Here is a 14,696-nt window from a genome sequence, read left to right on the forward strand (position 1 = left end):
AACACCCCACCCCTTCCCCTCCCTCCGAACACCCCACCTCTTCCCCTCCCTCCGAACACCCCACCCCTTCCCCTCCCTCCGAACACCCACCCCTTCCCCTCCCTCCGAACACCCACCCCTTCCCCTCCCTCCGAACACCCCACCCCTTCCCTCCCTCCGAACACCCCACCCCTTCCCTCCCTCCGAACACCCCACCCCTTCCCCTCCCTCCGAACACCCCACCCCGTCCCCTCCCTCCGAACACCCCACCCCGTCCCCTCCCTCCGAACACCCCACCCCTTCCCTCCCTCCGAACACCCCACCCCTTCCCTCCCTCCGAACACCCCACCCCTTCCCCTCCCTCCGAACACCCCACCCCTTCCCCTCCCTCCGAACACCCCACCCCTTCCCCTCCCTCCGAACACCCCACCCCTCCCCTCCCTCCGAACACCCCACCCCTTCCCCTCCCTCCGAACACCCCACCCCTCCCCTCCCTCCGAACACCCCACCCCTCCCCCTCCCTCCGAACACCCCACCCTCCCTCCCTCCGAACACCCCACCCCTCCCCTCCCTCCGAACACCCCACCCCTCCCACTCCCTCCGAACACCCCACCCCTTCCCCTCCCTCCGAACACCCCACCCCTTCCCCTCCCTCCGAACACCCACCCCTTCCCCTCCCTCCGAACACCCCACCCCTTCCCCTCCCTCCGAACACCCCACCCCTTCCCCTCCCTCCGAACACCCCACCCCTCCCCCTCCCTCCGAACACCCCACCCCTCCCCCTCCCTCCGAACACCCCACCCCTCCCCTCCCTCCGAACACCCCACCCCTCCCCTCCCTCCGAACACCCCACCCTTCCCCTCCCTCCGAACACCCCACCCCTCCCCTCCCTCCGAACACCCCACCCCTCCCCTCCCTCCGAACACCCCACCCTCCCTCCCTCCGAACACCCCACCCTCCCCTCCCTCCGAACACCCACCCCTCCCCCTCCCTCCGAACACCCCACCCCTTCCCCTCCCTCCGAACACCCCACCCCTCCCCTCCCTCCGAACACCCCACCCTCCCTCCCTCCGAACACCCCACCCCTCCCCTCCCTCCGAACACCCCACCCTCCCCTCCCTCCGAACACCCACCCCTCCCCTCCCTCCGAACACCCCACCTCTTCCCCTCCCTCCGAACACCCCACCCCTTCCCCTCCCTCCGAACACCCACCCCTCCCCTCCCTCCGAACACCCACCCCTTCCCCTCCCTCCGAACACCCCACCCCTTCCCTCCCTCCGAACACCCCACCCCTTCCCTCCCTCCGAACACCCACCCCGTCCCCTCCCTCCGAACACCCCACCCCTTCCCCTCCCTCCGAACACCCCACCCCTTCCCCTCCCTCCGAACACCCCACCTCTTCCCCTCCCTCCGAACACCCCACCCCTTCCCCTCCCTCCGAACACCCCACCCCTTCCCCTCCCTCCGAACACCCACCCCTTCCCTCCCTCCGAACACCCACCCCTTCCCCTCCCTCCGAACACCCCACCCCTTCCCTCCCTCCGAACACCCCACCCCTTCCCCTCCCTCCGAACACCCCACCCCGTCCCCTCCCTCCGAACACCCCACCCCTTCCCCTCCCTCCGAACACCCCACCCCTTCCCCTCCCTCCGAACACCCCACCTCTTCCCCTCCCTCCGAACACCCCACCCCTTCCCCTCCCTCCGAACACCCCACCCCTTCCCCTCCCTCCGAACACCCACCCCTTCCCCTCCCTCCGAACACCCACCCCTTCCCCTCCCTCCGAACACCCACCCCTTCCCCTCCCTCCGAACACCCACCCCTTCCCCTCCCTCCGAACACCCACCCCTTCCCCTCCCTCCGAACACCCCACCCCTTCCCCTCCCTCCGAACACCCCACCCCTTCCCCTCCCTCCGAACACCCCACCCCGTCCCCTCCCTCCGAACACCCCACCCCTTCCCCTCCCTCCGAACACCCCACCCCTTCCCCTCCCTCCGAACACCCCACCCCTCCCACTCCCTCCGAACACCCCACCCCTTCCCCTCCCTCCGAACACCCCACCCCTTCCCCTCCCTCCGAACACCCCACCCCGTCCCCTCCCTCCGAACACCCCACCTAATTAGTGGAGGTTGGCATTGGGGCTTCTCACTCTGTTGGGACGAGTCCATTGCAAAAATGCGAGTTATCTCCACAGCTGACTTGTAATACTCTCTGCCACCACCACCACCGAGTGGTGTTAAACGATACACATTTACGTAGAGAATATTTGTGGACCTTCCCTCCCCTACCCAATAAACTACAGTTGAAACCAAGTAGCCCATGTTCACCACAACGTCGAACTTTGTCTTGGTGGCAATTGACCCAGTAGTTTTGGTGTGATTGTTGTTTATCTGATGTTTAATCTGCTTTTCTGTTCAAATAACTTCAGTTTGTGACCTCTCGTGGCTTACTCTCTTGCCTTTTCAGTTTTCAGAGATCCTGTCGTTGCCGTTTACCATTTTGAAGACCTGGATTATGTCACACCTCTTGCGTTGATAGTTGAGCGAGTGTATGCTCAATCTCCTAAGTTTGTCTGGATATGATGGCACAAGCTTAGCAGATCTCTGAACCCTTTCCACCTTATGTGTCAGAAACAAATGCATGACCTCATGCCAGGTAACCATATCCAGGCACATGTCTCGCAATGGACTTGAATAACAAGGGAAGTGTGTGTGTACACGAAGATGGCTGAAAGCCCATTTTCATCATTCCCAAGCTTCTGTTAACCATGTTTGCAGGTGCAGCAACAAGTCTGTGAAAGTGAAGATCCTTGTCTTGTAATGATCCCAAGATCCGTTTCTTCTTGTACTGGTTCTACCATTTGGTTATGCAGCTGATACATCTCCACACTGTTGCCGTTTTCATATCCAGTAACACATCATCGATGAGGAGTGAAAGCCCCAACCCTCCAGGTCTTCAAGACAACTGTTCACCACCGTCTCAGACCAACCCCAATCTAAAACGGTGATCTTTTCTACCCTCATTAACCCCACCCCCACACCAATCCCTCCTCCATCCAAATTTCCAGTTTTCTCTTCTGAATCCATCTCGTCCACCCCATGCATCCTCTCCTGCCCCTCTTTCCTCCCCACACCCATTGTCCAGCTCTGCTGTTTGTGTTTCCCCCCCACTCTTCCTGCTGTTCCTTTTGTCCTGTTGCGTCCGGATCCATTCAGTGTACTCGTACTACCTCTTCCATGAGCCTCGACTGTGTATACAAAAATAAAAAAACCATATTGGGCTTCCACTAGCAGTCCATTAGTTGTTGGGAGATCAACAAGGAAGTCTCGAATGATGCATTCCATCGCTTTCACTCCTATTGATGTGAGGCTAGTAGGGCGATAGTTTCCTGCACTTGCTCTACCTCCATTGTTGTACAGCGGGATGACGTTCGCTCTTTTCCAGTCCATAGTGAGAAAACCTTCAATCAAAGATTCCTCATGCACCCTCACAAGTGGTAAACCGATTACCTGTGCCACTTCTCTCACAGCTCTGGGTGCATACCATCGGGACAAGTAGTCCATTTGTATCAAGTTGCAGTAACTTCTTCTTGACAACGTCTTGTGAAACGTCGACTCCGAGCCATGGGCGTTTGGATATGCCAGTGAGGAATGTGGATGTTATTCAGGTTCTCCATTGCGAACAAACTCCTTCAAGCTTCATTCAACACCTCCACTTCGTCTTTGTCATTTTCAGGATAAGTTCCATCTTTATTCTGCAAGGATCCTGGATCCATTTTCTGTTTTCAACAAGCTACCAGAATTAATTAAGAGTTTCTTTTGTATCCATCATGTCGAAATCTCTGTGATAGATTTTATTAAAATCCCTGGTTGTTTTTCTTTGGTAGTTTCTGGTTCTGGGAAACCTTTGATAATCCCTAATGCTTCTTGTCTCTGCGTATCTCCTCCATGCTCTGTTTGGGCGTCTGCTTCGTGCCGGAGTTTTGTTTCCACCTCGCACACTCCTTTTCCCTCTTTGCCTTTTCCAGTGTCCGCACCGTAAGGCCATGCCTGACTCTATCCAATACTTGTCAGGTCAGGTCAGATATGGGAGCATGTGCTGGAGCAGCTCGTTGCTGCGTCCACTTTCCTCCGGTACTCCAGGGATCTCCGTCTGCCCATTCCTCAGGCAGATGCCTGGCCCATCCCCATCTCCTTGAGTCACTCAAATTTTCTGCTTTATCTCTCCAAATCTACCTTTTACAATTTCCAACCTTGTTGCATTGCCGTCCCCTTTTCTGTAAACAAATCTGTCCTTTGACCTGGCAGGTTCAGTGTTCATAATTCATATTACATTATATATCTGAGCAACAGTCGTAAATTGAACCCCTTTTTCACAAAAATTAGGAGGTCGATACATTGATTTCCCCACTGCCCCCCCCTCCTCCCATTTTTTAGCAATAACAAGGTGTGGGATTTTTGTTCCAGTTCCAGTGTTGCGATGATGCATCCCATGTTGTCCTCGCATTGTCGGGTTCATGTTATTCTGTTTATTCACATGGCACAAGTACACAACTTGGGGTTGATCAGCTGCTACCAGTCCAATAATAAACCCCACCGTTTTATAATCTATACTGTACGATAAGATTGCCGTGCGTGCGTGCGTGCGTGCGTGTCACCATTTTTCTTAAAGATGGTTGAAACGAATATTTGCGAAACTTTCAGAGGTTCATCAGTGAGTGCTGTGGAGTTTTAGCCATTTAAAAAATTTATTTGAATCAAAAGTCAGATTTTTGGGGGATTTTTTTTTCTTCTTTTAATTGCTCTACCGTGGGTGTAGGGAAGTGTGTAAGAACCCCACAAAAGATGGACAGGGCAATGCTGGGTACCCCTGCTAGTATCAGATATCATGGAGGCGACTGTGCGAACACCTGCTTTCTCGATCGTCAGTCTGCAGTTGTGTGCAAGAACCGAAACTGGGGATGTGGATGCATACCAGGTCTTGTCTGACAGCGGGTCTTTGATCACCCTTGAAATTTGAATATTTACCCGAATTGTACTCGTGCCAAGTAAGCACTTTGCTCAGCTGTGCAGGATAGTTTGTCAAATCTGATTACTTTGTAACATCATTATAACAATGTTGATTTTTTTTTGCTGAGGATGCGTTTGAGGTTGTTTGGAATATTTCGAACCGAGCTTACGTGTCCTCACGCTCCACTTGTACAACCTGCAGACGTGGACATACTTGTTGAACCCGTTCGTGCCCCAGGGGGTGGGGACTTTTGTTTACAAGAGTCAAAATGGGAAAACATTTTAAACTCAAAAAGTTAACTTTGGTCAAACGCTTTCTTCACATACATTCCATGCTTATCGAGCTTTCTTTGGACGACTTCAAAGTGATAAAGCAAATCAAATTTGTGTGCAGTCGTTTTTTTTGTCTAATATTTTTCAAGTCACCCTAATTGTCTCATGGAGGATCCTGTACATAAATCACATCTCGGACAAAGACATAAGGAGACATGAATCTACTCTTCCATGTTTAAAAGTAAAAGGCAACGGTGAACAAATAGGATTGTGGGATTTGAACCTAAGTTCTGCAAATCATGATCCAGGGTTTCAAATGGGTGGACTGTAGGCTGTTAGTGGCCATTGGTTTGGGATATACCCAAGACGGTGGAAACTAAAACGAGGAGTTGATACTCTAGGTCCCCCACCTTTCAGGTGGTATGACGATTGGATCTGTGCAATTTGAAAGCTTAATCTTGAGCGTATTTTGAAATGCCACGGACACAAGCCAAGTTACCAAGATGGTTGCCATCGCAACATAATTCAGCCGATCGCAGCCGTGACCTAATCAGGTTGAGATAATGTCATGAGGAATCGATGTCCACAATATGCAAGCTAAATGTTCAACAGTTTTTGAAATATATTGTACACAAAAGTATGAGGGCGAGTCAAAAATTATCTGCAATATATTTTTTATTTAAATCGTATGACGACCATCCATCCATTGGGATCATATTCTGTGCAGAGCGTCGGTGCTGCCTAAGCAGTCTCCTGGGCTATTGTGCACAATCCTGGACGGGTCGCCACTCCGACACAGGATACTCAAATGGCTCAATCGTCCCAGCAAGCTGGTACTCATTTTGCTGACCTCAGAAGGATGACAGGCTGAGTCAACCCCACCTGGTATTAATTCAACAGCCAAGCAGGATTTGAACTCAGGACCTGAGGATCCCAAGCCCACCATTCTAACCATTCAGCCAACACCAGGCATATATAACTACAATTGAGCATGTACAAGAGCCTCAATGTACCACATCGTCCCCCTCCTTTTCAACACAATTACTCCAGCAGTTCACAAGCTTCTGTATGCCCTCAGAAGAAAAATGTTTTTGGCCACACATGTACCGCTTCTTTCACTTGTTGGTCACTGGCAAAGTGGTGGCCTCTTAAAGCATCTTTGAGTTGACCAAACAGGTGAAAGTCCAAAGGGGACAGGTCAGGACTGTGCGGAGGATGCTCCAACACCTCAACGTTCAATTGCAGGAGGGTTTCCATAGTATGGGCAGCAATGTGTGGACGGGCCTTATCCATGCAACAATGCAACACCTTTTGACAGTAGCCCTCGGCGTTTCCATCGAATTGCTGGTTTCAACTGGCCCTGGAACATTTCACAATAACAGATACTGTTTACCCTTGTTCCCCCCTCTTAATATTGTTCCAAAATCGGGCCTTGGGAGTCCCAGAAAAGTGTGGCTATCACTTTTCCATCCGATGGTTGACTTTTGAACTTATTTTTGACTGGTGATGTCAGATATTTGCTCTCTGGCTCGTATTGGTGGAGCCACATCTCGTCTCCAGTGACAAGGTGTCTCAAAAAAGCATTCCCATCATGACAAAAGCAGTTCAAAAGGCTTCGGCAGATTGTCCCCAGGTTGCGCTTGGGCTCTTCTGTGAGTTGTTTTGAAATACGTCTTCCAGAAACTTTATGAAAGCCAAGTCGGTTGTTGATTTCACGTGCAGAACCATGACTGATGTTCAGATGTTGTGCCACTTCGTCAATAGTTGACCGTCAGTTATCCAGAATCATGGCGCGAGCTCATTCAATGTTTTCTTCTATTGTGGACGTGGATGGGCGTCTCGATCGTTCATCATCAGTGACACCTGTGTGACCATTTTTGAACGTGGTGATCCAATCATACACACTCTACTGCGGTAAGACACTGTTCCCATATTGTGCTGAAAATATGCGACGGATTTCTGCCCCGGTACACCTTTAGCCCACAAAAATCATATCGCTGCACGCTGCTTTTCTTTGTTTCAAACGGATAGTGGAGTGGTCATGTTAACTCCCTTACAAGGACACTACTACTGACTGCTCAAGATTGAAATTGCTTCACAATGGTGCAGACAGTTTGTGCTTTGACTTGGAAGTATAAGCAATGTAGTCAACACAACACAGTTTTTAATAAATCATTGTGGATACTTTTCGACTCGCCCTCGTACATGGACGGATGATCGGTCGGTCGGAGGTCATTTTAATGACCCCCGTCTCCGACCTTGGCGGACGGGTGGGGGACAAATGGTTCCAAATCGGACAGTCAGTGGCTAATGGAGTGGTAGGTTTTGAGCTTGAATGATTTGGGACAAAAAAAATTTCCTGCAACAACAGGCTCAGGTGAGTTTGATGTTTGCAGAATATCCAAGAATGTTTGAGATTTTTATTTTTCTTTCTTTCTTTCCACACAGGAATCTTCGCTTATCTCAACTACAATGTTCCTCGCACTCGTCATGAGATTCTTTGCATGCTGGTCAAGGGCCTTCAGCGCCTAGAATATCGTGGATATGACTCTGCAGGTAAACTGAATGCTCACAGGTGTGTTCAAGCAATCTTCAAATTTGTGAGTTCCAGGGAGCAAAGGGGGCCGTGACTTAAAACTTCGAAGGTTTCCAACTTTATTTTCCAACTCCAACGTTTCCAACTGCACCATATGTGGTTCAAGTTTATTTTGTGATTGTTGGAGAAGCCCAGTGAAACATCTCGTTATTATGCACACTGTTGCTACGATTGAGCCCCATTTTCGATTCGATCTATGTACCAGACACAATGCAGTACTCGTATAAAGCCCACCAAAAATGATGGGTTGGAGTTGTATTATTAAACCAAGTGTGTTTTACAGATACAGTTTTATAGATTAATAAATTTAGAAACCAAGAAAAATATTTTTCAAGTGTTTTTTGTCCTGAAAAATAGGCCTTGGTGAACACACAGTCATCATTTATTTGGGTCTTTGGGGTCCTCGTATTTTGGGTCCTCGGGATCTTTTCGGGTGTTTTGCCCATAGTGAGTACCCAGTCATGTTAAAAGATTGGCCTTTAAAACCCACTTAAACCATGCTTATGAAGGGGGACAGATGAATACATCAACACACATTGTGTTTTATGTGGGTTGATGTTACGAGAAGCATCCCTTCCCTATGGCAGTCGCCAAAGTGGTCATGTTGTTACCTTTATGATTGCTAATACCATGGCAGAGTACTCACCTGACGGGCGATCTTGTTTCAAATGTGCAACACAGTCTTCTGACGCATCTCTTTTATTTGGATGGTGTATAGGCAACAGACCGCTACCTCAATCGCTCCCGGAAATATAATTGGCCTGGGTTACGTAATATGAAGCAAAAGTATGCATCCTGCGTATGTGCATGTATATACATCGTGGTTATATAGCTCGGATAATTAAAATTGCACCCCTCCCTACCCCCAGAGGAAGAAAATGCCAAGATAGGGGAATTTATTAATCATTTATTTATTTGTTTATTTATTTTCCAAAACTTGATGGAAGCAAACAAAACTTGCATTGCACAACTTCCGGGTGCCCTCATTAATTTCTGAAAGTTTCAGTTTTCAAGGTTAAATCCTCTCGGAGGAGTAGATGGTACATGCATACATACGTACATACATACACACGTACATACTAGCCAAACCCGCGCTCTGCGCGAAGTTTCTGAAGTGAGGGCTCGTTAGGACGTCTATATATCCAGTGTTCACAATGTGATTTATATAATTTTTTTATATACAATATTTCTTGTTACGTTTTTTTGTGTCAAATGCACCTTCTGAGGTAGTCAGCATGTGCAGAAGATGGTTTTACATTGCAGACGCTGTTTTCACGGAGTGGAATTACGCCTCTCAGCGGTGACGGTCTGTCGCCGACAGACGTAATGATGTTAGCGAATGACCGATGATGTCATGACGTCATTACGCTTCTCAGCCGTGACGTCACACGTTGCTGTGCAAACAAATGCAAAAATTAGAAAATCGCCAAAAATTCCCAAACCTGTCCGTGTGGCACGATCTCACATAGCCCATGCTGTTCATTAAACCACAGAGCACCAGCATGCCGACAATCCGTCCAGCAGTTTCGGAGGAGATACGTCCACAAATATGACTTAGCGTATTCATATAATAATAATAATAATAATGGTATATAGGTTCCAAGGTTGATATTAAACAGTTTTATATATATGTCATTACTCTTGCCTTGAGCCATGATCGATGTACATGGATATTGTATACCATTTTTTTTGTATACACATGCAAGCTCATGGAAATCGAAAAGCTAAAACAGCTAGAACAAAGTGGAAAGTGGGGAAATCTAGCAGTAGCAGGGTGGAAGAAAACCCCAATGAGCCACTTAGGAAGAATGGGTGAGGGAAGACTGAGAGGGTGAGGGGGGTAGAGGGCTGCAATATACAGGGAGTGAACAGGCTCCATGCAAGCTCTGGCACAACAAGTAAGGAGCCAAAAGAACAGGAAGAGAAAATGACGAATGAAAAAATATCATGGAAAATTAGAATGGCGCACGGTCGTGCTAATACCTCCACCAGGTTGTACAGTTTGTTTTGTATCCCATTGATGGGCCAGATCTGCATCCGGACCTGAACCAAAATCGAATTGGCCTGTTCTTGTCACCTCCCCAACTCATCCACCAAGGTTAGTCATAATTTGGCCACAACGTTTTGAAATATCACGCGATGCATCATTTTTGGCCCCATCTTTCAATGGTGAAGAATCACTTGAATTAAAAAAATTCTCAGATCCAGATTTAGATCTTGCCCAAAATCGAATCAATTGGTCCTTATCACACACCCAACCATCTAACTCCATCAAGGTTCGTCCAAATCCATCCATAAACTTTTGAGATATCATGATCAAAAAACTAGACAATTTGTGCTTGGGGTGAAAACATAACCTCTGCTCACCTTCGGTGGTGGAGGTTATGAGTCCAATCCTGCAGGCTCGTGTCATTCTGTAGAGGCGGACATGTCTAAAGATGGATGGAATTGACTGGACATCAATCGAAGTACAGTAAACCTTCCAATATTGTGGGGGCTAGGTTCCTGGAAAATGCTGCGATAGTTAATACCGCGATTGTGGAAACCAAAGGCCAATAGGAAGAGAGAGGTTCGGCTCCTAGTCTTGGAGAAAATATCGAGAAAAACTGACGGTAACCATAAATAAACACACTACTATTGAAATAAACACGTACATGTATATGTATATATATGTATGTATATATATATATATATATATATATATATATATATATATATATATATATATATATATATATATATATATATATATATATATATATATAGCAAGTTAGCATTGAAATATACACGAAAATATAATAAATGCAGTGTAACTTGAACAAAAACAAAACTTTTACCTTTTTAATTTATTACAAAACAGTGAGGTGGGTAAGGGTAAACATATTGCGTACTCGCACTGAACTTTGCCATACATATAAAACACAAGACTTAGCTCAGGATGAAGATGTAAGTGGGAGCGGGGAAGGTGATTCAGCGAACGGAAAAGTAGCATTAGCTTTATGAGAAGCATCTGCTCCCTACGGGAGCCGTCAAGGGGGTCATGTTATTATATTCTGCCTATTTTACTCCAATGGGTCCCAGGATTACACACCCAAAAAATGGAAAATGACGATTTGGGAATAAGTTTTGAAGGTTTGAGAATGAGTTTTGAAAGTTAATGAAGGTTTGGGCATGTGGTTTGAAGTTAAATGAAGTTTTAGGAATGCAGAAGAGCTCAATTGGGAAGGTTCGACCTGCAATCTTTGACCCCGTAATGGTGGCCCGTACAGATGCCACATTTTCTCCTCGAACTAACCAATGTAACGTCTCAATCTTTTTGCCCATTGTCATAACCTTTCTCTGCCTTTTGGTACAACTAACTTTGTCCATCGCTTTACGTTTGGACTCATTCAAAATGATGCGGGAGAAACAACAAAGCTCGTAATGAGAGGTAATTATACATGCACAGAACACAAACGGTGTCTCATCTCAGCTCAAAAACCGCAATTGGTCGAAATTAAATTCTGCGATAACGAAATGGGAACACAATAGGTTGCCCGGAATTAGTCTAAACCCACGATAGTTGAGGGTTTACAGTATACTATCTACAGGAAAGCGAGGAGAAGTTGACATTTCAGGCATTAACCCTTCGTCGGAGCAGTCACTCTTTCTCCAACTCAGGGTCAACATCCGAAATGCCAACTTCTCCTCGCTTCCCACGGTGGTTACCGTATCTTGATAAATGTTATGTTTATTCCACCCAATGGAATAAATTGACATGTACATGCACAACAATTGGATTGTATCCTTAATTTGTAAGTACATGTTGTCGAGCAGTGAAGACTCTCCTCCTCTTCGTCGAAATACTTGGTGCAGATTTCATTGTCACATTATGGATGTTTTTCTCAATAAAAAATTCCAAGCCTAAACTGACCCAAAGATTGCTCTCTTTCAGGCATCCTTCAACTACACAGGACCAAATAGGTTGAATCCCTCTGATTCATAAAACAAATGACTTTTATTGATATTTGAATCTGCTTTTTTGCCGGGAAATTTAAACCAAACTTTTCCCAAATCTGCAAAACAAAGTAGAGTAGTAAGAAATGTATTTTGTGCTTGAGCTTGTTTTTGATCAAATATTTTTCTTGCAGAAGTAGTTGAAACCTTTTGATTTTTTTTTTTGGTAAACAATTTTTGTTTTCATGAACAATTTTTGCTCATTCGTTGAATGCCTCTCATCCGTAACAGACTTTGCATTTCATTTAAGTGTTCTTCAACTTGCTGTGTGCTAGGTGTTGCTGTTGATGGAGGGAATGATAAGAATTGGGAAAAAAATTTCAAAACCATCAAGCTCATCAAGAAGCGTGGGAAGGTAAAGGCTCTCGAGGAAGAGATAAACAGTGAGTGATACAGCAATCCCTTTTGAATGTCGTTGTTTTTTGTTTTGCTGCAACTTTATGAATGCCTATTTTTCATCTCATTTTACTAGGGCTGGCAAGATAGTTTAAAGGTATGCACACTCGCATTTAAACCGTCTTGCCTGGGTTCGAATCTTGGCCCAGCTATAAACTTGTCACCGTGGTGTTTCAAAAGCACCGTGATTCATCAACGCGTGTGCCGTCGATCAAAAGAACATTAAAATATCAACAGCTTAACATCCTTTTCTATGGGATGCCCGGCTATTGACGCTGGTTGTTGGTGGATGTTAAAAATCCAACTGTCTTTGTGAAGAGGAGGGCAAGTTATCGCCACCACCTTGGATAAATTACAAATGCCTGGCCAGCCTGTTCCTGAATGAATTGGGCTGAAACATTCCCAAGTTCATCCCACAGGAAGGTGTGAATTGTGGCTATTAAAGTAGTGGTAGTAGTAGTAGTAGTTGTAACAGTAGGAGTTTCATCTCATTACTGAAGCCTTTTTACCATTAATTTAGCATTCTGGGTTATCTAGAAGTGCCTCCTTTATCCATGGTGTTACAGAGCAGGTGGATCTTGACATGGAAGTGAAGTTTGAGTGTCACGTGGGCATCGCACACACTCGCTGGGCCACTCACGGAGAGCCAAACTTTGTGAACAGTCACCCGCATCGCTCCGAAAAGAAGAATGGTAAGAATCCACCTGAATGCATTTCATAGGCTCTATCTCATTAATTAAATGAACCATCTTGGTTGAATGTGTGTACTTTCGTGTGGATTTATTCCAATCCTGTTGCCCTTGGTTTGTATAAATGAGACTTTGGCAGATGATTCTGGTGTATCAAGGTTTTCCAATTTCAGATACTGCTATACTTGGACTAATCCTTGCTCATAGTTTTCACAAGTATTATCATAAAAATTTTTACTGAATGAGTTTCCTGAAATGTTTTGAACTCTACATTTTTTTCCTGTTTTTTGGTTGCTGATGCTTGAGGTTGGTTTTGTGCTGGTTTTTTTTTGTTTCCTTTTTAGGTCATCTCTTCCGAGATGACCTAATAAAGCCGGACCAAATGTCCGTCCGTCCATACTTCCGTCCGTCCGTCAACAATTTTTCTTTCCAATTTTGATGAAACTTAGTATGTGGGTAGAGGTCGATGAGTGTTGCACAAAGATATAACTTTTGTCCGGGTTCAAGGTCAGGGTCAAGGTCACGAGGTCACGTAAGTTATAAAAATCGCCATTTTCAAAACCTTTCTAGTCTGCCAGTCTACAAGATATTCGGCAACTGTTTATTGATTATGATAGTAAAAAATATTATCTTGTATCTAACCGGACAGATTTTTGAATTTCCGACCCGTTTGGCCGCCACGTAACCTGGAAGATGGTCAAAAACACCTCCCGGTACAAAGAAAACTTTTTACTTCCGATCTTGATGACATTTGGGATGTGGGTCGAGGTCAATGAGTGATACCCAATGACATATTTTTTCCCGGATTCGAGGTCAGGGTCAAGGTCACGAGGTCACGAAAGTTGTGAAAGTCACCATTTTCAAAACCTATCTCGTCTGTCATTTTAGGAGATATCTGGCAACGGTTCATCGATTTATGATAGTAAAAAACATTATAGAGATGACCGTCACTCCCACACGGGGGTAATTTTTTTTTTTTTGTATGCCATGTCGAAGCTCATGTAAGAGCTGAAACACAGAGGAGACAAGAGGGGTGGGAAAGGGAAGCATGAATAGTGGGGAGCAGAGACAATAGAAGATCTGTGGAAGGGAGAGGGATGGGGTGGGGTACACGGGGTAAACAAAATGGTACTACAGGGACTTTCAGGAAGGAAAGCAGGGAATTTGAAGGAGGTGGGTTTGGGGTGGATTAACGGGGGTAGGAAATATCGTGGTTTTGGATGGGGGAAGATAAGAGACGGTGGTGAACATCTGTTTTGAAGACCTGGAGGGAAGAATGGGATTGAAGAGTGTGTGGGAGTTTGTTCCAAAGGTGGGAAAAAAGAGGAATGGAATAGTGCAGGTGAGCAGTGATTCTTGATTTTGGTAGTTTTACAAGAAGGGGGTTTCTGGCAGACCTTGAGCACCCTGTGGAAATATGGTGGGTGTGCGGGGTGAGACTGGACAGGAGATGGTAGAAGACAGAAAGACCACCGGAACTTCCTGCGGTGAGAGAGTGAGAGACCCAAAGACTCGGCCTCATCAAGGGAGATGCCAATAATCTTAAATGCCTTGGTTTCCACAGTGTGAAGCCAGGAAAGGTGAGAGGCATGAGCACCAGCCCAGAAGGGAGAGCAGTACTCCATCAGGCTGAGGATGAAAGCTTTGTATGTGGTCCGGAGCTCAGGTGTGCCAAGGAAGGACTTTGCATGGTGGAGGATTCCCAGTCGGCGAATGGCTTTGGAGGCCAGGTTGGAAATGTGGCTTTCCCAGTAAAG

The 14,696-nt window shown here is 46.6% G+C and overlaps 1 protein-coding gene across 2 annotated transcripts in view; it reads left to right on the forward strand.

Annotated features, from left to right (window-relative positions):
- Nucleotides 1-14,696, forward strand: part of LOC147027214 (glutamine--fructose-6-phosphate aminotransferase [isomerizing] 1-like) — a 46,683-nt gene that overhangs the window by 3,411 nt on the left and 28,576 nt on the right. For both annotated transcript variants that reach the window (XM_085883448.1, XM_085883449.1), the window contains exons 2-4: nucleotides 7,711-7,818; nucleotides 12,130-12,237; nucleotides 12,817-12,942. In XM_085883448.1, coding sequence (XP_085739574.1) covers nucleotides 7,711-7,818; nucleotides 12,130-12,237; nucleotides 12,817-12,942 — 342 coding nt within the window. The remainder of the gene's footprint in view (nucleotides 1-7,710; nucleotides 7,819-12,129; nucleotides 12,238-12,816; nucleotides 12,943-14,696) is intronic.

This window comes from Eptatretus burgeri, chromosome 5, assembly GCF_056783735.1.
Source record: "Eptatretus burgeri isolate ZD-2024b chromosome 5, Ebu_testis_v1, whole genome shotgun sequence".
In the NCBI taxonomy this organism is placed as follows: domain Eukaryota; kingdom Metazoa; phylum Chordata; class Myxini; order Myxiniformes; family Myxinidae; genus Eptatretus; species Eptatretus burgeri.